We start from the raw sequence: 27335 nt of genomic DNA, 5'->3' as shown, positions 1-27335 counted from the left end.
TACCACTCTCCAGCACTGATGTGGAGTACAGATCCACTGGCATGTTTTGCACAGAGGGGGGGCAGCTCCCGCCTTTGCCTGTTTTCTGTTCCGAGCAGGCTCGTCTTCTTTGCAATCAATTCTGTGCAACTTCCAGCGCTTTAAGTTACAGTTTTAACAGTAAGTAGGCTACTGTGGCTATTTGATCATAACGTAGACCTACCAGAGTGGACTACCATCAAAAGCAATGGAGAAAATGCACCGCGGAACATTTTAACATGGAATTGGTAGTGGGTGACCAAATACTTATTTTCCACCATAATTCGCAAATACATTCGTAAAAAATCATACAATTGGTTTTTCTCTCTCATTTTGTCTGTCATAGTTGAAGTGTACCTATGATGAAAATTACAGGCCTCTCATCTTTTTAAGTGGAAGAACTTGCACAATTGGTGGCTGAGTAAATACTTCTTTGCCCCACTGTATACCTAATTGGGTCTTAAAATGTAAATTCCTATAGCAAAATTATCCATGGTATGATTCCATATGTCAGCTTAGACCCCCTCCCCCTAGATAAAAAGCAAATTTTTAAAAAAATAGATATGGCCACTCCCTAAGCAGATTGTACAGTCAACTTCCTGCCAGTTCTGGACTATGGTGACGTCATTTACCAGATTTCAGCAGCCACTACTCTTAAACCTTTGGATGCCGTCTACCATAATGCACTTCGCTTTATCACAGGTGACAGTTTTAATACTCAGCGCTGCATCCTGTATCAAAAGGTTGGCTGGTCATTAAAGTAGTGGTTAGAGCGTTGGACTAGTGGCCGGAAGGTTGCACGTTCAAATCCCTGAGCTGACAAGGTACAACTCTGTCGTTCTGCCCCTGAACAGGCAGTTAATCCACTGTTCCTAGGCCGTCATTGAAAATAAGAATTTGTTCTTAACTGACTTGCCTAGTTAAATAAAGGTCAAATAAAAAAGACCCATAGATCACTTCACTATTCCTTTTTGTTTACAAAGCTGTAATACACAAGCTTCCAACTTTCCTAACTAAATTGCTAACGTATAAAAGAATGAGCTATAACGAACCCACTCGCGGGATTGGTTAACTCTTGAGGTCCCTTTGGTTTTTAATGCACCTCACTGCTGGAGCAATTTGCAGAACTCATTACAATTAGATGTTCTGGTGTCGCTTGGGTAGTTTAAGGTGTTCAAGCTGAGGACTAAATGTTTCCGTAAATGTTGTATTGATTGCTGTTTTACATTGTATTGGTTGTGATCAGTAAACCCTTGGGAATGAGACCCTGTTCTCAATGGGTTTCCCTGAATAAATATAATACAAATGTAATAAAAAACGAGATGACCGCATTAAAAGATACATAGCCTACCTCCAGTAGAGGTTACATAGGCCTATATATGTAAATGACATTGAAATAATCAATTTAGTATTCATTCAATTGAGTTTTATTTTGCTATTTGGCTAATGTCTATAATTTTTGCCTGAATATATTTCGTGTTGTGTAGCCTAACAGGTGCGCAATGATGTGCCAAATCTTGATTCAGTGCAGTATCATAGGGTATGCATTAGAATAAGCCGTCTAAATATTTGCAGCCAATAGGTGACAATTCCTCTCTGAGAGCTGATCCGTAATTAGTATTATGGAAGAATTCAAATACTAAAGTAAGATTTGATTGGAAAAAGCTGATCCGAGAGCAGCGTCGCCTTTCTTTCGATCCTATCAGTATCGACACATACGTAAATAACGCACTTAGCGAACCTTCTCTCTGTTGTTTTGGCAAACGCATGTTACATCTTCGGCCGTTGCAGGGAAGATGCAACGTTAAAACACTCGCAAGACTAAGTTCTTTCAGGAAACCGGGCCCCGGATTGTGATGAAAACGCTCTCTCTAAGGTCATCTAGACAGATGGGAAAGTTCCACTGCATAGCTTTCACAAATACAAGCATGTCAATGCATGTCCAAGGAAAGGAGAGCATAAGAATCCCTTGTTAAAATGGTGGAATTGGACCCAGGATGTGACTGACCTGCGAGGGCGTGGCCGCGGGTAAGAACTGGCCCCCAAACAGGTCGATTATCTGCTCCTGGTGCAGCTCCTTGGTCGGGGTCTTGGGTGGCGGGGGCACTGGTGGTCCCTTTTTGAACTGGGGAGGTAGAGTGCCAGAAGCATTAGCGTGTTGGTGTTGGGTAACATAGAGATCCTATGAAGTGTTCTATTTAGTTCCGTGGTGGGTAACATAGAGATCCTATGAAGTGTTCTATTTAGTTCCGTGGTGGGTAACATAGAGATCCTATGAAGTGTTCTATTTAGTTCCGTGGTGGGTAACATAGAGATCCTATGAAGTGTTCTATTTAGTTCCGTGGTGGGTAACATAGAGATCCTATGAAGTGTTCTATTTAGTTCCGTGGTGGGTAACATAGAGATCCTATGAAGTGTTCTATTTAGTTCCGTGGTGGGTAACATAGAGATCCTATGAAGTGTTCTATTTAGTTCCGTGGTGGGTAACATAGAGATCCTATGAAGTGTTCTATTTAGTTCCGTGGTGGGTAACATAGAGATCCTATGAAGTGTTCTATTTAGTTCCGTGGTGGGTAACATAGAGATCCTATGAAGTGTTCTATTTAGTTCCGTGGTGGGTAACATAGAGATCCTATGAAGTGTTCTATTTAGTTCCGTGGTGGGTAACATAGAGATCCTATGAAGTGTTCTATTTAGTTCCGTGGTGGGTAACATAGAGATCCTATGAAGTGTTCTATTTAGTTCCGTGGTGGGTAACATAGAGATCCTATGAAGTGTTCTATTTAGTTCCGTGGTGGATACATTCTTGGGGTTGTTAATGTCACTCCATGTCAGACATACTGCAATTCACTGATTCGCCTGTATCTCACATCATCATCGACTGTGCATGTATTCAACATGTGACTATACTATGGCAATCTAGACAATCATAGGAGAGTGACCAGATTTGTTTATAACCACGGAACCTTATACAACTTGCTCTTGGAAGACGTTTTACAGATATATATATGTATGACTTGCATGATTACGTAAAGAGGTTAAGGGAGAATTTGGTTGCCAAGGCAATATGGCATTACAAATTAAATGGGCTCACAGAACATATCCATTTTTATCTTATCTTTATATATGAAATATAATTGACTGTAGTAAGTAAACTGTATACATTCTGGTTGGTTTTAATCAGAATATGAACAATGGTTAGATAACCATGAAGTAGATACTGTAGTGTAGTAGATAAAATGTAAATGTAGAGTACCTCTGAATTCCTTAGGAAACACTGATAGGTGAACATGCTAACGCTAAATATGTCTACTACTCATACTAGTCAGGGATCTACAAACTGAGTGTGACATGCTAACTTACCATGGCACATCACATGCAATGTGCAGGGAAAGAGACAAAGCCAAGGACAGGTGAACATGAGAAGACAACAAAAATAATTTCCGAAAAAACTGTGTTCAAATTGGACATGGGAAATACAGGCAATATTTGATTGGATTGGTCCTTGTAGAGTTAAAATTAATATTCAAAAGTAGTCAGGTGTGGAAAACAGAAACTATACATCAAAAGCACAAAAAATGGTTGGTACAACTGTACAAAATAAACGTTAGTCTGGTGGTGGTGTATGTATCGTAGAACCGTCGATGCACAGAGAGTTCTGCAGTCTATACAGTGCCTTCGGAACGTGTTCAGACCCCTCAACTTTTTCCACATTTTGTTATGTTACAACCTTATTCTAAAACTGATTTAAAAAATATCCTCATCAATCTACACACAATACCCCATAATGACAAAGCGAAAACAGGTTTTTAGAAATGTGAGCTAATTTATAAAATAAAAATACTGGAAATATCACATTTACATAAGTATTCAGACCCTTTATTCAGTACTTTCTTGAAGCATCTTTGGCAGCGATTTGTGACAGAAAAGTTATGTATTTACCTGGTTTGTTTGATATTGATAGTTAGCAATTAATACTTAACAAATAGGAAGACATTTTTGTCCTGATAATGCTGTGTTTTTATGGTCTCCTACTCCTAAGCTATCTCCAGTAAAACACATTCTTGTCTATGTAATGCAGTCTTTAACTCATTTGTCAGCTCAAGCCGCCTCTAGTGACCATACGCCTGCAGGGAACTAGAGTGAAACATCCATCATTGTCTCAAAATCATCCTTGCATCTGAGAAACTAAGCCAGGGTGAGGATAAGACAACTCCGCCTGGTGCAGATAAAGACAGGATAAACCCAGAGTGACTTATGATTCCCCAATCTGCATGGGAGGTGTGGGACCAGCCATGACTAAGCATCGTTAGTGTCAGATATATAAAGAACTCTGCATGTCTGTAAAGGTTAAGCTCTCGTCACACTTCAAAGTGTCGATAGTTAATCGTTGTTAAATAAAGATTGCTTGCTTGAATAATTGTCCAAGTCTCTCTCAGTATACATGAATTTCTACAACAGATTACAGCATCGCTCCTTCATGGGACGCCACAAGCTTGGCACATCTGTATTTGGGGAGTTCTTCTCATTGTTCACTGCAGAGCCTCTCATGCTCTGTCAGGTTGGATGGGGTGAATTACTGCACAGCTACTTTCAGGTCTCTCCAGAGATGTTCGATCGGGTTCAAGTCTGGGCTCTGACTGGGCCACTCAAGGACATTCAGAGACTTGTCCCGAAGCCACTTCTGTGTTGTCCTGGTTGTGTGCTTAGGGTCGGTGTCCTGTTGGAAGGTGAACGTCCTGAGCGCTCTGGAGCAGATTTTCATCAAGGATCTCTCTGTACTTTGCTCCGCTCATCTTTGCCTCGATCCTGACTAGTCTCCCAATCCCTGCCACTGAAAAACATCCCCACAGCATGATGCTGCCACCACCATGCTTCACTGTAAGGATGGTGCCAGGTTTCCCCCAGACGTGATTATTGGCATTCAGGCCAAAAAGTTCAATATCGGTTTCATCCGACCAGAGAATCTCGTTTCTCATGGTCTAAAAGTCTTTAGGTACCTTTTGGCAAACTCCAAGCGGGTGGTCATGTGCCTTTTACTGAGGAGTGGCTTCCGTCTGGCCACTCTATCATTAATGCCTGATTGGTGGAGGGCTGCAGAGAAGGTTGTCCTTCTGGAAGATTCTCTCATCTCCACAGAAGAATTCTGGAGCTCTGACAGAGTGACTATCGGGTTCTTGGCCACCTCCTTGACCAAGGCTCTTCTCCCCCGATTGCTCAGTTTGGCAGGGCGGACAGCTCTAGGAAAGGTCTTGATGATTCCAAACTTCTTCCATTTAAGAATGGAGGTGACTGTGTTCTTGGGAATTTTCAATGTTGCAGACATTTTTTGGTATCCTTCCCCAGATCTGTGTCTCGACACAATCCTCTCTTGGAGCTCTATGGACAATTCCTTCGACCTCATGGCTTTGTTTTTGCTCTGACATGCACTGTCAACTGTGGGACCTTATATAGACAGGTGTGTGCCTTTTCAAGTCATGTCCAATCAATTGAATGTACCGGAGGTGGACTCCAATCAAGTTGTAGAAACATCTCAAGGATGATCAATGGAAACAGGATGCACCTGAGATCAATTTCGAGTCTCATAGCAAAGAGTCTGAATACTTATGTAAATAAGTTATTTCTGTTTCTGCCATTATGGGGTATTATGTGTAGATTGCTTAGGATTATTTAAAACAAATCCATTTTAGAATAAGGTTGTAATGTAACAAAACGTGGAAAAGGACAAGGGGTCTGAACACTTTTCGAAGGCACTGTTCTCCATGTTGGCATCCAAGACAACAAGTGCATTTAAGTCTGGCATTTGGGAAACAAAAATCATCTGGGTTTTGGGTTCCTATAGGGAGATTTGCATGGGGTTTGGATTGTTAAGACACACACACACACACACACACACACACACACACACACACACACACACACACACACACACACACACACACACACACACACACACACACACACACACACACACACACACACACACACACACACACACACACACACACACACACACACACACACACACACAGTACCTTCATAACTATCAACACATCGCAACCTAAATATAACACTACTCTTAGTATGGTTAAACCATGGTGTTTAAAAATGAATGTGACACCACATGAGAGATTATTACTCACCATTATAACAATACATACAAAGTGTGCGGGAAAGAAATAGAGCCATAACAAGTCAATATGATCTCAAACTGCCTCTACAGCTACAGTGGGTTAAACAAATCTGATTCTCAAATAAACAGGCTGTCATTGATTAGTTTGACTTCAAATTTAATTATCTCTTGTTGAACCAGAATTAGCTGGAAATGAATGTAGACTACTGAACAGGTGTTTGGTTAGGATATGTCAAAGGAAGACTCTCGGTGGTGTAATTGTACATGGATAGTGTACAACTGAGTAGACTAGAGCGTCACACAGTATACTGAAATACTTTGGTCTGGCGCTACATGCGTTTGGTTAGAGCATGTTACCAACAGGGGTGGACTTTGTTGATCTAGCCAATGGAAAACACACGATTCAACTAATCAGCCGACCATAAAGGCTTTGATTAGTTGAACCAGGTGTGCTAGTGCTAGGGTGGAACAAATACCTGCATCCAGGACTGAAGTAGGAGATTCCTGTGGCTGCCAATAGGAGTGTTACGGGGTAAGGCATACCTGGCCTGAAGGAGATTTGGGCCGGGGCGGGCCGGGAGAGGCAGGCGCCAGCATGTGGTTCGGAGTGTCCACTGGGCTCTCGTCACTGTCGCTGTCCGGTGGCGAAGGGGCCCGAGAGAGTCGCAAAGGTCCTGAATCACTGAGGTAAAGAGGATAAAACAATGAAGATATATATATTTTTTAACTCATTAACACATGCGCCAACAGGAGAAAGGATAACTCAAGGAATATGTAAGTCGCTCTGGATAAGAGCGTCTGCTAAATGACTTAAATGTAAATGTTGTCTATATTTGGGGGTAAAACTGTTATTATCATTTAAATTAAACGTGAAAAGTGCACAATGGTGCAAATTGCTGGGATATGATATGCTATTTGTGTAAATATACTCTAACTTGCTGTCCACAGATAGACACATAGAAAGCAGCTATTTAGTTCATTTGCAAAGTTTAAATTAAAATACATTTAAATGTTGCATATGTGAGAAACATTCCCTGCGCACATAATCCTTTGGATGTTGGGTTGCAATTTGTATTTTTAAATGAATTAACATAATGGAATGAGGTTAAATAGAATACATTATCCATAGGCGCCTGGAATTGGGTGTGGACCTTCTAATTGCGACCCCTGGGAATCAACACAAGATCAATGTTAACAAATGAGCTAATGCTAATAGGTTTGTCAAAGAGGTTTAAAATAAATAAATATTTTAGCTTCATATTACCAGGTTAGTCTCATTGAGATTAAAGATCTATTTTTTAAGAGAGACCTGGACAGAATAGCAAATAAAGATGTTTATATTGTCACATACATCGGATAGGTGCATTGAAATGTGTTGTTTTACAGGGTCAGCCGTAGTAGTACGGCACTCCGGGAGCAAATTAGGCTTAAGTTCCTTTGCTCAAGGGCACATCTGATCCAGAGCATGTTTGGGATGCTCTGGATTGACGTGTACGACAGCGTGTTCCAGTTCCCGCCAATATTCATCAACTTCGCACAGCCATTGAAAAGGAGTGGGACAACATTCCACGGGCCACAATTAACAGCCTGATCAAATCTATGCGAAGGAGATGTGTCGCGCTGCATGAAGCAAATGGTGGTCACACCAGATACTCTGATCCACGCCCTTAAGTGTTTTTGAAAGTATCTGTGACCAACAGATGGATATCTGTACTCCCAGTCATGTGAAATACATAGATTTGGGCCTAATTTATTTATTTCAATTGACTGATTTCCTTATATATATATATATATTTTTTAAATTGTACCTTTATTTTGAAAACATTATTAATGAGACCTCGGTCTCTTTTCCAAATGTGCCCTGTATAATACAATATAAAAATTCACATTACAAAATAAATATATCTACACATTAAAATACAAAACCACAAATAAAACATCAAAAATCACCCAGAAAACATTCACCCACAAATAAGTTCCCAGTCAATACTTTAAAATAGCCAGAATGGCACCAGGTCATCAAGATGAAATGTATTTAACATTTTGTTCCAGCAATACAGTGCATTAAAACTAAATGCGGATTTACCTAGCTCGGTGCAGACCCTAGGAACCAATCATTTGAACATCTTGGCCATGTTCTGTTATAATCTCTACCCGGCAGAGCCAGAAGAGGACTGGCCACCCCACATAGCCTGGTTCCTCTCTAGGTTTCTTCCTAGGTTTTGGCCTTTCTAGGGAGTTTTTCCTAGCCACCGTGCTTCTACACCTGCATTGCTTGCTGTTTAGGGTTTTAGGCTGGGTTTCTGTACAGCACTTTGAGATATCAGCTGATGTACGAAGAGCTATATAAATAAAATTTTATTGAACATTTTTATTGAATCGTGTAAATGGATCAGGCAACTCGGGTGTCTATACTTCAACAGCACAGTTAGATGGAAGTTCATGAAGTAGGGAATAGGGAGTAATGTAGAGATCTATGGGTCTTTAGTCCGGACAACCCTTTCTGCTTCCTACTGCTTAGAGAACAAGCCTACTTTAAATATTAGCTTCTTAACCAGCTCATCTACAATGCATTTGGAAAGTATTCAGATCCCTTGAATTTTACCACATTTTGTTACGTTACAGCCTTACTCAAAAATGGATTAAATTAGTGCAGTGGTCTAAGGCTTTGCCTTAGTGCTAGAGGCATCACTACAGACACCCTGTTTTTATTTTTTTATTTTTTATTTAACTATGCAAGTCAGTTAAGAACAAATTCTTATTTTCAATGACGGCCTAGGAACAGTGGGTTAACTGCGTGTTCAGGGGCAGAATGACAGATTTGTACCTTGTCAGCTCGGGGATTTGAACTTGCAACCTTACGGTTACTATTCCAACGCTCTAACAACTAGGCTACCCTGCCGCCCCAGGCTCTATCACAACCGGACATATTTGGGAGTCCCATAGGGAGGCACACAATTGGCCGCCCTATGTTGTCCGGGTTTGGCCAGTGTAGGCCGTCATTGTAAATACTGACTTGCCTGATTCAAAGAAGAAATTAAGATGGGCAAAAGAACACAGACACTGGACAGAGGAACAATGTCAAGAAGGCCAGCATCCCGGAGTCAACTATTCACTGTTGACGTTGAGACGTTGAGGTGTTTTGGGAGTACTATTTAATGAAGCTGCCAGTTGACGACTTGTGAGGCGTCTGTTTCTCAAACTAGACACTAATGTACTTGTCCTCTTGCTCAGTTGTGCACTGGGGCCTCCCACTCCTCTTTCTATTCTTTTTAGAGCCAGTTTGCGCTGTCCTGTGAAGGGAGTAGTAGTACACAGCGTTGTGCGAGATGTTCAGTTTCTTGGCAATTTCTCGCATGGAATAGCCTTCATTTCTCAGAACAAGAATAGACTGGCGAGTTTCATAAGAAAGGTCTTTGTTTCATAAGAAAGGTCTTTGTTTCTGGCCATTTTGAACCTGTATGGAACCCACAAATGCTGATGCTCCAGATACTCAACGCGTCTAAAGAAGGCCAGTTTTATTCCTTCTTTAATCAGCACAACAGTTTTCAGCTGTGCTAACATAATTGCAAAAGGGTTTTCTAATGATCAATTAGCCTTTTAAAATCATAAACTTGGATTAGCTAACACAACATGCCATTGGATCACAGGAGTGATGGTTGCTGATAATGGGCCTCTGTACGCCTATGTAGAATCTGCTGTTTCCAGCTACAATAGTCATTTACAACATTAACAATGTCTACACTGTAGTTCTGATCAAGGACATTTCTCTAAGTGACCGCAAACCTTTGAACGGTAACGTAAATACATATATTTTTAATGTGAATCACATTTGTATTTGGCATTCCCCCGACGGCATTGCGCGTACCCCGTTCTCCAGTTTGGGAATACCTGGTGTAGAGCATCTTTTGTTTCCAAAAAGTGTTGAAATGGTCAATAAAAGGTATGCCAACAGAGTAAGATATGATAATATATATAATATATATATACCAAATATATAAATATATATATGTTAAGAGCTGAAACTTTCACAGCCGTGACCCAGCGACGGCATGGGACCAGAGATAATCGGCTGCTTTTCAGGGCCTTTTAGGGTGTTAAACTGCTCAATAAAAACCTGTTTCATTAGCTCCGATTGACCCTTTTTGATATCATTTGATCCCACATGCATTACAACAGCCCTCTAATATGTATAAGCTGGAAGTAGAAACCTAAGTGTTGTTGTCCATTAGTTTACATCAATTAAGGGAGGGGTGGTAGGGTTAGGGGAAATTAATAAATATGTGGGAGTTTGGAAAATGATGCAGACAATTACATTGATAGAACGCATAATCTATCTGCAATATTAAAGCTGACATATGGAAACTGCTCACCTGGGCGCTCCCTGTATGGTGAACATTTTGTCAGAGTGTTGCTCTCCCAGCTTGGTCATCACTTCATAGAGCTGCTTACAGAGCTACAACAGCCAGAAGAGAGAGAGAGAGGAAAGAGAGAGACAAATGTTGATGTGATAAAAGTGTTAAAGGTAGAACATCCAACTCCTTTCTTTACATGTTAGCATGGGGTAGAACATCCAACTACCATATCAATATCCTTTACATGTTAGCATGGCAATACCATATCAATATCCTTTACATGTTAGCATGGGCACGTATCGCAATACCATATCAATATCCTTTACATGTTATGGGCATGGGCAATACCATATCAATATCCTTTATATGTTAGCACCTCGCATCGCAATACCATATCAATATCCTTTACATGTTAGCATGGGCCTCGCACGTATCGCAATACCATATCAATATCCTTTACATGTTAGCATGGGCCTCGCACGTATCGCAATACCATATCAATATCCTTTACATGTTAGCATGGGCCTCGCACGTATCGCAATACCATATCAATATCCTTTATATGTTAGCATGGGCCTCGCACGTATCGCAATACCATATCAATATCCTTTATATGAGGGGCGCCAGTTACCAATAGTGAAATACTACTTTTGTCATAGTCACCAATTCCACCATGTTATCTCGTTCCTTCCCTGTCCCATTCAGTTCAATCATAAACAACAGCCAGCCAAAGAAAGTCTGTAACCACTAAATATCAGCATGAAGTAGTCACTGTTATTTATTGTTTTTATGAACTTTTATTTATTCAGCCCAATTGAGACCAAGGTCTCATTCCCAATAGTGCCCAGGGTACAAACATTTTCTCAGAAACAGGGGAGAGTTAAAAAAAATATATATATTTTTTTATTTTACCTTTATTTAACCAGGCAAGTCAGTTAAGAACATATTCTTATTTTCAATGACGGCCTGGGAACAGTGGGTTAACTGCCTGTTCAGGGGCAGAACGACAGATTTGTACCTTGTCAGCTCGGGGGTTTGAACTCGCAACCTTCCGGTTACTAGTCCAACACTCTTAACCATTAGGCTACGCTGCTGCCCCATAGTAGCAAATAAACCACTACAATCAATCAAAACAACAGCCATCCTCAATGAATTGATTCACTACCAGAGTCCTAAACCGCCCTGGCGGCACCAGGCAAGGAATTTTGTAGGTTATTCCAACAATGGGGGGCACAAAAACGAAAGGAGGATTTACCTAAATTTGTCGAAACCAGAGGGACCTCAAGAGTTAACCAATTCTGCGAGTGTGTTTGGTATAGCTCATTCTTTTATACGTTAGCAATTTAGTTAGGAAAGTTGGAAGCTTGTGTATTAGAGCTTTGTAAACTAAAAGGGAATAATGAAGTGATCTACGGGACTTTAATGAGGATCAGCCACCTTTTGATACAGGATGAAGTGATGAAGTGATCTAGGGCGCCATGGTAGACGGCATCCAAAGGTTTAAGAGTAGTGGCTGCTGCAATCTGGTAAATGGTGTCACCATAGTCACGAACTGTCAGGAAAGTTGACTCTTGACCATCTGCTTCCTGCTACTTAGGGAGAGGCAAGATATTTTTCTAAAAAATAAGCTTTGCTTTTTAACTAGCTCATCCATGTTCTTTAAACATTAAATCTTTGTCAATCCAGATGGCCAGATATTTATAGGTGGAAACCCAATCAATGGGAGAACCATCCAATGAATAAATATGTCATTCATCTGAAACATATTTGCGAGAACTAGAGAACAATGTATATTTAGTCTTGCCGCATTAAGAACAGCTGTTAAACCAACCAGGGCAACAAAGTCACAAAGACTGGTTAACATTTGAGGCAATTGCAGACATAACAGTGTCATCTGCGTACAGATGAATATTACAAGTTTCAACAGATAGACCAATATTATTTATATAAATAGTAAAGAGAACAGGTCCCAATACCGACCCCTGCGGTACACCTTTTGTACTATCCAGGAAACTAGACTCGACACCATCAGAAATCACGCACCGAGTCCCATCTGACAGATCATTCTCAAACCACTTGCACGAAGTCTGATCCAGGCCTATTTCAGTCATCCTTTGAATGAAAGTGTGTTGGTCAACAGTGTCAAAGGCCTTGGAATGGTCTATAAATAAGGCAGCACAATGCTGTTACATGCCGACTCGATGGCCAAGTTGTGTACGTGAATGTTACAAAATAAATGAACAAATACATGTTATTCAATCATTTCATCCAAACTGCTTGTGCGGGTCAACATCTACGATGCAAAACGCTAAAATAGATGTCCCGCCTCTACCACAAGCTTCCAACTTACCTAACTTCACAGGGTTGGTTAATAATATAATAATATATGCCATTTAGCAGACGCTTTTATCCAAAGCGACTTACAGTCATGTGTGCATACATTCTAATGGGTGGTCCCGGGAACTCACAGGGTTGGTTACCAACTGAGCTACAGAAGAAGACTCCTTTGGTGTGTCCAGAGTTAGGTAAACCAGCCTTTAACTTCCTTGCACCCTATGTTTGGAATAATCTCCTAAATGCTTTGGTGTTACTAGGGCAATTGACAGAGAATTTTTATAATGAAGAAAGTTTGTTTTTTATGTTTTTGTGTTGTGCGGGGCTCATTTGCAAAAGAGACTTTAGTCTCAATATGACAAAAAAATGGCATCTCCTTATTGGTTTTCACAAATATACAGCCACACGTGGTTGCTTGAAAGACAAACGAGATACTAATTTGAAACTACAAACTAAAAACTAACTAGGTTTTTCTTTTTATCTGTGGATTAATCGTCTGAGTAAATACAAGATTTTTGTATGAGCCAAGTCAAAATTCTACAAGAAAACAGCTAAGGGGACAATACATGATCAGGTAAAATAACAACCCAATGTTCATCCCTCAGGACAAACTGCTAGCAACAGCTATCTAGCGTTTAATGTCCATTCATGTTTTATGTGCGTTTCCACCAAATTAATATAGTTGGTTCAAAGTTGATTTTGGTTTAACCTGCATGTCAGGATCTCGTCTGGTCGGGATTGACAAAATCAACACCCTGATCTTGGGAGCTGTTATAAATATTTGTAGGTATTTTCTGACTTTATTGAACAGAGAGAGAGGATGACAGTGGGGAAAGATAGAGGTCAAAGGGCAGTGTTCCCGGATTCAAACATATGTCGACACCGTAGGCTGCGGCACAGACCGCTCGACCACCTTAGGCCACCTGCCCACTCCCTTCTGACACAAACCCTCTTCCAACTTTCCTCTCTCTCTCTCACTGTCTGTCTCCATTCAATAAGATGAAAAATGTTGGACTACACCACTCTACAATTGTTTTTCTTGTACATTTCTAGAGACATCATACAGTGACTAAGTCTCTGATCTCGCGGATCAGTGTAGCTAAACATATGTATTAAAAATTAAGGCTGTGGGCCGTATCCCATCACACACCGACACAGTATGTGTTCTTGCAGCAGCGGCTAAACCCAGACTACATCTCTTCAGAAATCTTGACCCCAGTGACCACTCCTATAATACAGTATAAGCAAGACTCTGACTCATTTTTTATCTTTATTTAACGAGGCAAGTCAGTTAAGATCAAATTCTTATTTTGAATGACGGTCTAGGAACAGTGGGTTAACTGCCTGTTCAGGGGCAGAACGACAGATTTGCACCTTGTCAGCTCGGGGGTTTGAACTCGCAACCTTCCGGTTACTAGTCCAAAGCTCTAACCAACTAGGCTACCCTGCCACTCCATACTCAGAATCGGCAAATGCTACGTCCTTCCAACAGTACACCTGTGCATCTTTTACATCCCAGTGCAAAACAACATGGAACATATGAAATATCTAAAGTCAGTATCAAAAACATGGATTTCATCTTGAGATACAATTATCTTTAAAATTCATCTCTTGTGGACAGACGCATGCCAAATCACATTTTATTTGTCACATGCACTGAACACAAAAAGTTACAGTGAAATGCTTACTTAAAAGTCCTTAACCAACAATGCAGTTAAGAAAAATAAGAGTTAAGAAAATATTTACAAAATAAAATAAAAACTATAATGAGGCTATATACAGGGGTACCTGTACCGAGTCAATGTGAAGGGGTACAGGTTAGTCAAGGTAATTACGGTAATATGTACACGGTAATATGTACATGTAGGTAGGTCGGTAAGTCAAGGTAATTACGGTAATATGTACATGTAGGTAGGTAAGTCAAGGTAATTACGGTAATATGTACATGTAGGTCGGGGTAAAGTGACTATGCACAGACAATAAACAGCCAGTAGCAGCAGGGGTCAATGCAAATAGTCCGGGTTGACATTTTATTAACTGTTCAGCAGTCTTATGGCTTGGAGCCTCTTGGACCTGGACTTGGTGCTCCGGTACCGCTTGCCATGCGATAGAAGAGAGAACAGTCTATGACTGTGGTGGCTGGAGTCTTTGACAATGTTCAGGGCCTTCCTCTGCCTTCGCGTTCTTGTGCTCAGGGACTATGGTGGTCTGCTTAAAACATGTAGGTATTACAGACTTAGTCTGGGACAGGCTGAAAATATCAGTGAGTACACTTGCCAGTTGGTCAGCGCATGCTCTGAGTACATGTCCTGGTAATCCGTCTGGCCCTGCGGCCTTGTGAATGTTGATCTGTCTACAGATTGTGTTCGTTCCATGTTAATTCATTCTGTGTTCCCGGTCCAAAATGACCACCTCAATATAGCTGATTATAAATACATAATAATACATATATTATCACCTAATGTTGTGTTTGATCTTTTTTTTTTTTTAACCTTTATTTAACCAGACAAGTCAGTTAAGAACAAATTCTTATTTTGAATGACTGTCTAGGAACAGTGGGTTAACTGCCTGTTCAGGGGCAGAACAACAGATTTGCACCTTGTCAGCTCCAGGATTTGAACTTGCAACCTTCCGGTTACTAGTCCAACGCTCTAACCACTAGGCTAAACTGTATGCCTCATTGACCTGAGCTCATTCAACTCGTTTTTTGGTTTTAAAAAATGCATAATGTATGGATTATTTTGACTATAACAAATACTTAAATGAAACATATTGTGCTATTTATCACAGACTACTTTGTGACAAAGTTGAACAAGAACTCTCTCTTCCTCACCAGTGTCCTGATCAAAGATATGATCAAGAGCCTCACATACAGTATATCGTTTGGTCATTGTGCTGCCACATAATGAATTGTGAGCAAGGCCTCAAAAAAGCTTTATATACCAAAGCTGTGAGAAAAGTTCTATATATTCTTGAAACAATGTTGCAATTGTTTTTGAGAATGCCAACAGGTGTGGTTCTCGTGGGGGAAAGATTCTATTGGGAAAAGGTTCCCTTGGGGGTTGCCATGGAAGCCAAGAAGGGGAGTGAGGTGTAAGTGTGTGTGTTCAAACACACATGCATGTGGGGGTCTGGGAGAGGAAGTCCATCGAATGAATGGGCATGTGACTGAACTCAATTTTGTACACAGTAATTGTAGTCACACCCACTCATTTCTAATGACCGGTCATTTTTTACCGGGAACACCACAGATGTACAAAAGTTCAATAAAACACCAAAAGGTATTCTGTGTGTTCAGATGCCCTGTGTGGACAAAATCATGGAACCTTATGACAATCAGATTAAATTAACTACATTTTTCAAAGAGAAAACTTGTCAAATCGGTCCAATTCGACCGGAACACAGCAGGAGTGTTATTAAAGGTCTTACTCACATCGGCTATGGAGAGCATGATCACACAGTCATCTGGAACAGCTGGTGCTCTCATGCATGCTTCAATGTTGCTTGCCTCAAAGGGCAAATATAAGTAATTTAGCTCGTCTGTTAGGCTCGCGTCACTGGGCAGCTCACGGCTGGGCTTCTCTTTGTAGTCCGTAATAGTTTGCAAGCCCTGCCACATCCGACGAGCATCAGAGCAGGTGTAGTAGGATTCAATCTTAATCCTGTATTGACGCTTTGCCTGTTTGATGGTTCGTCTGGAGGGCATAGCGGGATTTCTTATAAGCATCTGGGTAAGAGTCCCGCTCCTTGAAAGCGGCAGCTCTACCCTTTAGCTCAGTGCAGCTGTTGCCTGTAATCCATGGCTTCTGGTTGTTATATGTATGTACAGTCACTATGGGGATGATGTCATCAATGCACTTATTAATGAAACCAGTGACTGATGTGGTATACTCCTCAATGCCATTGGATGAATCCCAGAACATATTTCATACTGTGCTAGCAAAACAGTCCTGTAGCTTAGCATCTCCGTCATCTGACCACTTCCGCATTGAGTGAGTCGCTAGTACTTCCTTCTTTAGTTTTTTTGTTGTAAGCAGGAATCTGGAGGATAGAATTATGGTCAGATTTGCTAAATGGAGGGGGAGGGAGAGCTTTTTACTCGTCTCTGTGTCTGGATTAAAGGTGATCTAGAGTTTTTTTCTTCTGGTTGCACATGTTACATGCTGGTAGAAATGAGGTAAAATGGATTAAAGTTTTCCTGCATTAAGTCCCCGGCCACTAGAATCACCACCTCTGGATGAGCATTTTCCTGTTTGCTTATAGCCTAATACAGCTCGTTGAGTGCAGTCTTAGTGCCAGCATCGGTTTGGGGTGGTAAATAGACAGCTCCGAAAAATACAGATGAAAACTCTTGGTAAATTGTGTGGTCTACAGCTTATCATGTGATACTCTACCTCAAGCGGGCAAAACCTCATGACTTCTTTAATATTAGATTTCGCGCACCAGCTGTTATTGACAAATAGACACAGACCCCCACCCCTCGTCTTACCGGAGGTAGCTGTTCTGTCTTGCCAATGTATGGAAGACCCAGCCAACTGTATACTCTATTATCCATGTTGTCGTTCAGCCACAACTCTGTGAAACATAAGAAATTACAGTTTTTAATGTCCCATTGGTAGGATAATCTTGAATGGAGCTCATCCAGTTTATGCTCCAACGATTGCATGTTGGCCAATAGGATGGATGGTAGAGGCGGGTTACTAACATTCCAACGAATTCTCACGAGGCAGCTGGATCTGCGTCTCATGTATCAGCGTCTCCTCTTCATGTTAATGATGGGGATCTGGTCTGGGAGCAGAAGTAAATCCTTCACGTCCAACTTGTTAAAGAAGAAGCTTTGTCCAGTTCGAAGAGAGTTATCGCTGTTCTGAGGAGCTCTTATCGTTCATAATAGATGGTGGCAGAAATAAATATATAATATATATAATATATAAAATATATATGTAATATAAATATTACGTACAAAATAAGTTACAAACAACACGAGAAAAACAAAACACAAAATAGCACAATTGGTTAGGAGTCCGTAAAACGGCAGCCATTCCCTTCGGCACCATTCTCAATCAAAGGCCATTATTGGTAGTAGGATCTGTCGAAAAGACTGTGGGATGAAACGACTAATGAGGAACTTCGTTCCAGTACGCACATTTTTATTCACTGGTCATTTGGACAAATCACGATTTCGCAGGTGACCGAGAGTCAACTCAAAAATAAAGGGTCAAATAAATATAAAGAAATCAGGGTTGTGGTCAATTCCAATTGAAGGTAGTCAATTCAGGAAGTGATTTAAATGGAAAATTTACAAATGTAAAATGTTTCTCTTGAAATAAATAACTTCTACTTTTCAGTTTATTCAGATGCCATAAAAAAATGATATTGAATTGTAGTTTCTCTTCCGGAATGAACTGCCTTTCAATTGGATTGACCCCACCCTCAGCGGGTCAGGGCGAACCAAATGCATTCTTACAAGGCGACACTCCATCTTAACTCCACATTTACTGGATTGGTTGAACGGTGCAGAAGGATTAGAAAGACAAAGGCCATCAGAAGCGTTTATTTTACATCTTTAGGTTTTTACATCTTTAGGTGCAACTTTAGGTTCAACTTTAGGTTCAACTTTAGGTTCAACTTTAGGTTCAACTTTAGGTTCAACTTTAGGTTCAACTTTAGGTTCAACTTTAGGTTAAATTGACTCAAACTCTGAAGTAAATGAAAAATGAATTAATGAGGCACAATTTATACTTTTCCCTGCAGAGGGCAGTCTAGAACCAGAAGCTAAAATGGATGTCTGTCACCTCAAATGTTGAACTTCGAGATAAAAATGTTAGGACACACACACACACACACACGATGTGGATGGGTAATGAGGATAGGAATTGCAAGAGGCTATAGTTTAGGGAATAGGGTACCATTTGGGACACACCAGAACTCATTATATTTCCATTGCCTACAAAGAATAACGCTAAAGACAACAGCTCAAATGAGTAGTGTAAGATTAATACTTTGACACACCTTAGTAACACAATGACCTTTATATTCACCAGTAATACTGCTGACAGCCAATACAATATGATAGGCCTAATATGTGGCAGTTACTGTAGTCCTTTCCCTAGACCTCAGTAAGACAATTACAATCTTACATAACAGTGCTGTCCCTGCTAGTTGGAAATGCAGTACCTTTGAACACAAGATAATAAGGTTTAAGTGGGTAATTGTGAGCGAATCATGTGCTGGCCTAAAGTTATTTTCAGGAAGTCAAATAAAAACATCATCATTGATGAGTATTTTCCTCAGTGCACTTCATTAATGTAGTTGAAATATCATTAAGCCAAACACAGATTGAGTCTGTAATACCTTCATGTTTCAAGCAGACCACCATAGTCCCTGTGTCCAAGAACACTAAGGTAACCTGACTGACCCGTAGCACTCACGTCCGTAGTCATGAAGTGCTTTGAAAGGCTGGTGATGGCTCACATCAACACCATCATCCCAGAAACCCTAGACCCACTCCAATTTGCATACTGCCCCAACAGATCCACAGATGATGCAATCTCTATTCCACTCCACACATCCCTTTCCCACCTGGACAAAAGGAACACTTATGTGAGAATGCTATTCATTGACTATAGCTCAGCATTCAACACCATAGTACCCTATGGTACTAAGCTAAGGATCCTGGGACTAAACGCCTCCCTCTGGAACTGGATCCTGGACTTCCTGATGGGCCACCCCCAAGTGGTGAGGGTAGGTAGCAACACATCTGCCATGCTGATCCTCAACACTGGAGCTCCCCAGGGTTGCGTGCTCAATCCCCTCCTGTACTCCCTGTTCAACCACGACTGCATGGCCAGGCACAAAGCCAACACCATCATTAAGTTTGCAGACGACACAACAGTGATCACAGACAACGACGAGACAGCCTATAGGGAGGAGGTCAGAGACCTGGCCGGGTCATGCCAGAATAACAACCTATCCCTCAATGTAACCAAGACTAAGGAGATGATTGTGGACTAAAGTAAAATGATGACCGAGCACGGCCCCATTCTCATCGAAAGGGCTGTAGTGGAGCAGGTTGAGAACTTCAAGTTCCTTGGTGTCCACATCAACAACAAACTAGAATGGTCCAAACACACCTAGACAGTCGTGAAGAGGGCACGACAAAGCCTTATCCCCCTCAGGAAACTAAAAAGAATTGTCATGGGTCCTGAGATCCTCAAACGGTTCTACAGCAGCAACATCGAGAGCACTGGTTGCATCACTGCCTGGTACGGAATTTGCTCGGCCTTCGACCGCAAGGCACTACAGAGGGTAGTGCATACGGCGCAGAACATCACTGGGGCTAAGCTGCCTGCCATCCAGGACCTCTACACCAGGCGGTGTCAGAGGAAGGCCCTGGAAATCGTCAAAGACACCAGCCACCCCAGTCAGACTGTTCTCTCTACTACCGCATGGCAAGCGGTACTGGAGTGCCAAGTCTAGGACAAAAAGGCTTCTTAACAGGTTTTACCCCCAAGCCATAAGACTCCTGAACAGGTAATCAAATGGCTACCCAGACTATTTGCATTGTGTTCCCCCCCACCCCTCTTTTACGCTGCTGCTACTCTCTGTTTATCATATATACATAGTCACTTTAACTGTACATTCATGTACATACTACCTCAATTGGCCCGACCAACCTGTCCTCCCGCACATTGGCTTCCCAGACTATTTGCATTGTGTTCCCCCCCAACCCCTCTTTTACGCTGCTGTTACTCTCTGTTCATCATATCTGCATAGTTACTTTAACCATATCTACATGTACATACTCCTTCAAATCAGCCTGACTATCCCGTGTCTGTATGTAGCCTCGCTACTGTTATAGCCTCGCTACTGTATATAGCCTCGCTACTGTATAAAGTCTCTCTACTGTATATAGCCTCGCTACTGTATAAAGTCTCTCTACTGTATACAGCCTCGCTACTGTTATAGCCTCGCTACTGTTATAGCCTCGCTACTGTATATAGCCTCGCTATTGTATAAAGCCTCTCTACTGTATACAGCCTCGCTACTGTATATAGCCTCGCTACTGTATAAAGCCTCTCTACTGTTATAGCCTTGCTACTGTTATAGCCTCGCTACTGTTATAGCCTCGCTACTGTATATAGCCTCGCTACTGTATAAAGCCTCGCTACTGTATAAAGCCTCTCTACTGTATACAGCCTCTCTACTGTTATAGCCTCGCTACTGTTATAGCCTCGCTACTGTTATAGCCTCGCTACTGTTATAGCCTCGCTACTGTTATAGCCTCGCTACTGTTATAGCCTTGCTACTGTTATAGCCTCGCTACTGTTATAGCCTCGCTACTGTTATAGCCTCGCTACTGTTATAGCCTCGCTACTGTTATAGCCTCGCTACTGTTATAGCCTTGCTACTGTTATAGCCTCGCTACTGTTATAGCCTCGCTACTGTTATAGTCTCGCTACTGTATAAAGCCTCTCTACTATATACAGCCTCTCTACTGTTATTTTCAACTGTCTTTTTGCTGTTGTTTTATTTCTTTACTTACCTATTGTTCACCTAATACCTTTTTTCACTATTGGTTAGAGCCTGTAAGTAAGCATTTCACTGTAAGGTCTACACCTGCTGTATTCGGCGCAAGTGACAAATAGACTTGATTTGATACCCCTGAACCAACACAGTACTGGCATGTTTCTTTCAGGTGATTTATCAAAGGTTAACGAAAATGGCGTTAGCAGTTTCTGTCACTCTCGTAGCATTCTCCCGACTTGCCTTAGTAACATGTTCACGTTGTTATTCTGAAGCTCTATGACTATGTTCAGAATTCAATATTTCAACGGCAAACCAGAGACAAAGAGAGCTGAGTTCTGGTTCACAGGCTTGCCTTACCTCTGAGATTTCCCACACACAAACAAATTATGATTGACTAGCATTTCTGAAGGAAAGAGGAAGGCCTAAATTATAATGTTTCACTCTTGATCACTGACAGGAAGAGAGGTGTTATTACAGAAACTGCAGGAGCAAATGTGAAGCTATAATGCTAGGTTTTCAGCCCATATTTGAAGTGAAAGGATTTTAATGTTCTAATTACAAGTGTTAAGTGCAGCAAAACCTTAATATAAACCCTCTAGGTAAATAATTCTACATTTGACAAAAAATGTATTCTGCTCAAGGAGACACATGTAAACGTCTTGTGTATTGACGTTTTCAATTCCACATTAAGTCATCATGAGCTGTAATTTTCATGCTCCTTGAATCAGCAATTTGGCCATTTCCATTTGAATAAATTGTTGAATTAGTAATTTGGTGTATGTCTTCGTGAATTGTCACGTTCTGACCTTTATTTCCTTTGTTTTGTATTTATTTAGTATGGTCAGGGCGTGAGTTGGGTGGGCAGTCTGTTTGTTTTTCTAGGTTTTGGGTATTTCTATATTTCGGCCGAGTATGGTTCTGACTGGGCCACTCCAGAAGGCGTATTTTCTTCTCTTCAAGCCATTCTGTTGTTCATTTACATCTGTCAAATAGGTTGTTGTCCTGTTGCATCACCCGACTTCTGTTGAGCTTCAATTGGCGGACAGATAGCCTAACATTCTCCTGAAAAATCTTGATAAACATGGAAATTCATTTTTCCATCGATGATAGCAAGCTGTCCAGGCCCTGAGGCAGCAAAGCAGCTCCAAACCATGATGCTCCCTCCACCAGACTTTACAGTTGGGATGAGGTTTTGATGTTGGTGTGCTGGGCATTATTTTCTCCACACATAGTGTTGTGTGTTCCTTCCAAACAACTCAACTGTAGTTTCATCTGTCCACAGAATCTTTTGCGAACATCAGACGCGCAGCAATGTTTTTTTTGGACAGCAGTGGCTTCTTCCGTGGTGTCCTCCCATGAACACCATTCTTGTTTAGTGTTTTACGTATCGTAGACTCGTGAACAGAGATGTTAGCATGTTCCAGAGATTTCTGTAAGTCTTTAGCTGACACTCTAGGATTCTTCTTAAATCTCATTGAGCATTCTGCACTGTGCTCTTGCGGTCATCTTTGCAGGACGGCCACTCCTAGGGAGAGTAGCAACAGTGCTGAACTTTCTCCATTTATAGACAATTTGTCTTATCGTGGATGGATGAACATCAAGGCCTTTGGAGATACTTTTGTAACCTTTTCCAGCTTTATGCAAGTCAACAATTCTTCATCTTAGGTCGTCTGAGATTTCTTTTGTTCGAGGCATGGTTCACATCAGGCAATGCTTCTTGTGAATAGCTAAATCAAAAAAAAAATTATAGGGCAAGGCAGCTCTAACCAACATCTCCAATCTGGTCTCATTGATTGGACTCCAGGTGAGCTGACTCCTGACTCCAATTAGCTTTTGGACAGGTCATTAGCCTCGGGGGGTTCACATACTTTCCCCAACCTACACTGTGAACATTTAAATGATGTATTCAATATAGACAAGAAAAATGCAACAATTTGTGTGTTATTATTTTTTTATTTTACCTTTATTTAACTAGGCAAGTCAGTTAAGAACACATTCTTATTTTCAATGACGGCCTGGGAACAGTGGGTTAACTACCTGTTCAGGGGCAGAACGACAGATTTGTACCTTGTCAGCTCGGGGATTTGAACTCACAACCTTCCGGTTACTAGTCCAACGCTCTAACCACTAGGCTACGCTGCCGCCCACACTGTGTTAAGTCTATTGTTGTGGCTTAGATGAAGATCAGATCACATTGTATGTCAAATGTGTGCAGAAATCCAGGTAATCCGCTGTATATATGTTTGGACACGCTAAGCATACTGTAGATGAACATTCAGAGACACCCGTGGTAAACCTCATGGTACATCATCACCCTGTATGGTACTTTATCCCTTGTGTTGATGCAATGTCAGAAGAAAGAGACTCAAACTTCGAAACCACCGCATAAAGCAAATCGTTCTTGAGAATTTATATTTTTATTTTGTTACTTACCACAGAGATTTCCCGGTGGAATTTGGCCTCCAGGTTCGTCACGTTCTTGAATGTGTTCACGTAAAAACCAACTCGGCTAGAAGGGGGGGGGGAAACACATATGTTACCATGGTTTTGTGTTTTGTCACCAACAAACATCTTCATTAAAACCCTAAAAGACCTCTTAAATGGACAGCCTCAGCTGTAAGGCGAATGCTGTCAGAATGAAGAATTCCATACATTCCAATGAACAGTTACCATAACGATATACTTTTCAAAAAAAATAAAACCATATCAAACTGGTGGTCAGAGATAAAAAACGCCGTGTAACTACAGTCCCCTCCCTATACATGGTTATTGCCTTCTAGGGAGTTTCCAGGCCACTATGCTCTTTGGGATTTGAGGCTGCGTTTCTGTAAAGCACTTTGTGGTAACTGCTGATGTAAAAAAGGGCTTTTAAAAAATACATTTGATTGATTGATACATTGTTTAACAACTACCTCGCAAAATGTTAGATATGTATTTTAAATTGCGATCTGTTGCTACTATTTATGTGAACTCCTAGCACATCTTCCTTTCAGGAAAAGGTCAACCAAAGTGTACAGCAAACATTGTGTTGACCTTGTGAGGATCCTCTCTCCGCAATGCCCTCTAGCGCTACTCAACTCTTGTCATTTTGCAATGAAGCAGCGAGGAGACCTGTGGTCATTCATTCACACACAAACACATACAGGGGTTGAATTGATTCTGACACATATCCTGAACACACATACTGTAGCTCAGCAGTTGAAGCAGATGTTTTAACAAAAGGATGACTGTCATTATAAAGATAGGGCTAAAAATAAAAGCACTGCAATTCCCATCCATGAGTAGAGCAGTGCTAGAGGGCATTGTAGAGAGGATGCCTTCTCATTGGACAGATTAGGTAACCATGGCTGCAAGCATTCTTCTCCAGTGAGCAGCCAGTGTGCTCAAGATGGCAACACACATACAGTGTACACACACAAACACACACAGGGGCGGACTTTGGGATTTGTAGGCCCCCATGACTGTTCAACAAAAGCATGGCTACTGAGAGAAGAGCTGTTTGGAACTGCGCTATTTTCAGTTGAACGAAGCAGAATGAAAAGGCTTCCTGAAAATAGTAAAGGTCTCTACATCACCACATCATATATATATAATGTATTTAGAAATGATAATGGTCCTACCTGGTTAATTTGTTATTCATATTTCTAAACTGCATTGTTGGTTAGGGGCTTGTAAGTAAGCATTTCTCTGTATTCGGTGCGTGTGACTAATAAAAAGTGATTCTATTTTTGATTTTGTATATCAACCAGTACCTGTATTTTTAACCATTCCAGCACAGATACAAACTGCAACCAAGTTTCTATGTTCATAAGGCTAATAAGAAAATATGTCAAATTACTTGAATATGGGAAAAGTGTAACCATTTTTTAATTTTAATTGCTTCCAAAAGTGTGTGAAATGCATCAGAAAAGGTATTGGAAAGACTGCCAGGTAATAATTGTGTGTGTAGAATAAAATAAATGCATTATTTTCAATTGCGGTTTTGTCACACTCCCTTCTAACGTGTCCTGCGCAGCTTGTAAGCGTTGTAGAGGGAAACAGAAAGAGTCTTAGCTCTTCTATTACTGTACGTATTATTAAATGAAATTATGCCAAGTTCACGAGGCCCCCTGATGATGTGAGGCCCTAGGAAATTGTCTGAGTTGCCTAATGGTACGTCTGCCGCTGCGACGCACACCCACAGCACATACAGTGCATTCAGAAAGTATTCAGAACCCCTCCCCTTTTCCACATTCTGTTACATTTCAGCCTTATTCTAAAATTGATTAAATATCTTTTCCCCTTGAAACTTTAATGAAGTTCATTCATGAATAATGAGTAATCTTCAGTACAGTAACTGCATTTCAATTATTTTTATTTTTTATTTTACCTTTATTTAATCAGGCAAGTCAGTTAAGAACACATTCTTAATTTCAATGACTGCCTGGGAACAGTGGGTTAACTGCCTGTTCAGGGGTAGAACGACAGATTTGTACCTTGTCAGCTAAGGGTTTGAACTCGCAACCTTCCGGTTACTAGTCCAACGCTCTAACCACTAGGCTACGCTGCCGCCCAAATTAAGGTCTTCAACTTATTGTTAACCATTGAGATCCGTGATCTAGAGTCCAGATACTCAAACATCTTTAACTTAAGAACAATCAGAATCAACTAAAAGCACAGTATACTGTATGTGCATTGATAATGCTAGACAGTCACACCGAACAATGTGAACCTGACAATTACATAAGAGGCAGCTTGTCACCATCTTAATGGCACAAACAGATTATAGTAACCAGTTGTACAGTCATTGCCTAAATTAAATCAGAATGCTCGATGTTAATCACTACTCCAATCTCCAGGCATTCAACGTTCAAAAAGATCGAGAATGAAAGTTTCCCCAAAGATTTTCGCTTAAAGAAATCCAATCCCACAGCTTTTGTATATTTAGAATATGGTCCTCCTTGTGTATATTTTTCCAAGGATTTTTGTCAGTACAGCGGGAGATGTAGAGAGGGTGGCCGAGATGGGGCTGGGACCTCTGTCTACAGGGAGCATATGTGGTCCGCTATCAGGAGCTTAGACCGCTACACCGGATCCACTACACATGCAGTTATTTTTATTGGCCAGTCTTCAATTTGGATATGGTGAACACTTCTTCACTTCTAGAGAGATTTTGGAAGAAAGGTCTCTTCTGTTAAATAGACAGCTATATTAACAGTCCAATTCATTGCACTATAGGAGTTGGCTCCAGTTGGCAACCAGTCACCATCTGGTTAGGCGTTTCCCAAGTCACAAGGCAATTCTGCTTAGCCTTCTGTGTGAGACTGGCTTCCTCATTGATGAGGAGGAAAAACAACATGATATGTGAACATCGAGGACACTTACACACAACAAAATGGACAATATCTCTCCCCCGGAACAGATCACATTCCCTAACACCTTATCTCACCACTAGTTTAACTCCCTCTATCTGACAGAAACAGAGATCGACTGAAAGGAAATCGGATTTTATTATTGTGATTCTGTCACACACACACAACAAAATGGACAATATCTCTCCCCCGGAACAGATCACATTCCCTAACACCTTATCTCACCACTAGTTTAACTGCATGTCCCTCTATCTGACAGAAACAGAGATCGACTGAAAAAGGAAATCGGATTTTATTATTGTGATTCTGTCACACACACACAACAAAATGGACAATATCTCTCCCCCGGAACAGATCAAATTCCCTAACACCTTATCTCACCACTAGTTTAACTGCATGTCCCTCTATCTGACAGAAACAGAGATCGACTGAAAGGAAATCGGATTTTATTATTGTGATTCTGTCACACACACACAACAAAATGGACAATATCTCTCCCCGGAACAGATCAAATTCCCTAACACCTTATCTCACCACTAGTTTAACTGCATGTCCCTCTATCTGACAGAAACAGAGATCGACTGAAAGGAAATCGGATTTTATTATTGTGATTCT

The 27335-nt window shown here is 41.0% G+C and overlaps 1 protein-coding gene across 13 annotated transcripts in view; it reads right to left on the bottom strand.

The window, feature by feature from the left end:
* amph (amphiphysin) overlaps positions 1-27335 on the bottom strand; it is a 145354-nt gene that overhangs the window by 32421 nt on the left and 85598 nt on the right. For 12 of the 13 annotated variants that reach the window (XM_046321514.1, XM_046321517.1, XM_046321518.1 and 9 more), the window contains exons 8-11: positions 23803-23878; positions 10525-10607; positions 6695-6833; positions 2027-2143 (exon numbers count right to left, since the gene is read on the bottom strand). In XM_046321514.1, coding sequence (XP_046177470.1) covers positions 2027-2143; positions 6695-6833; positions 10525-10607; positions 23803-23878 — 415 coding nt within the window. The remainder of the gene's footprint in view (positions 1-2026; positions 2144-6694; positions 6834-10524; positions 10608-23802; positions 23879-27335) is intronic. The other variant, XM_046321515.1, reaches the window with a different exon arrangement.

This window comes from Oncorhynchus gorbuscha, linkage group LG22, assembly GCF_021184085.1.
Source record: "Oncorhynchus gorbuscha isolate QuinsamMale2020 ecotype Even-year linkage group LG22, OgorEven_v1.0, whole genome shotgun sequence".
Taxonomy (NCBI): domain Eukaryota; kingdom Metazoa; phylum Chordata; class Actinopteri; order Salmoniformes; family Salmonidae; genus Oncorhynchus; species Oncorhynchus gorbuscha.
The sequence above is the reverse complement of the archived record's forward strand: the minus strand, read 5'-3'. Positions and strand labels throughout refer to the sequence as shown.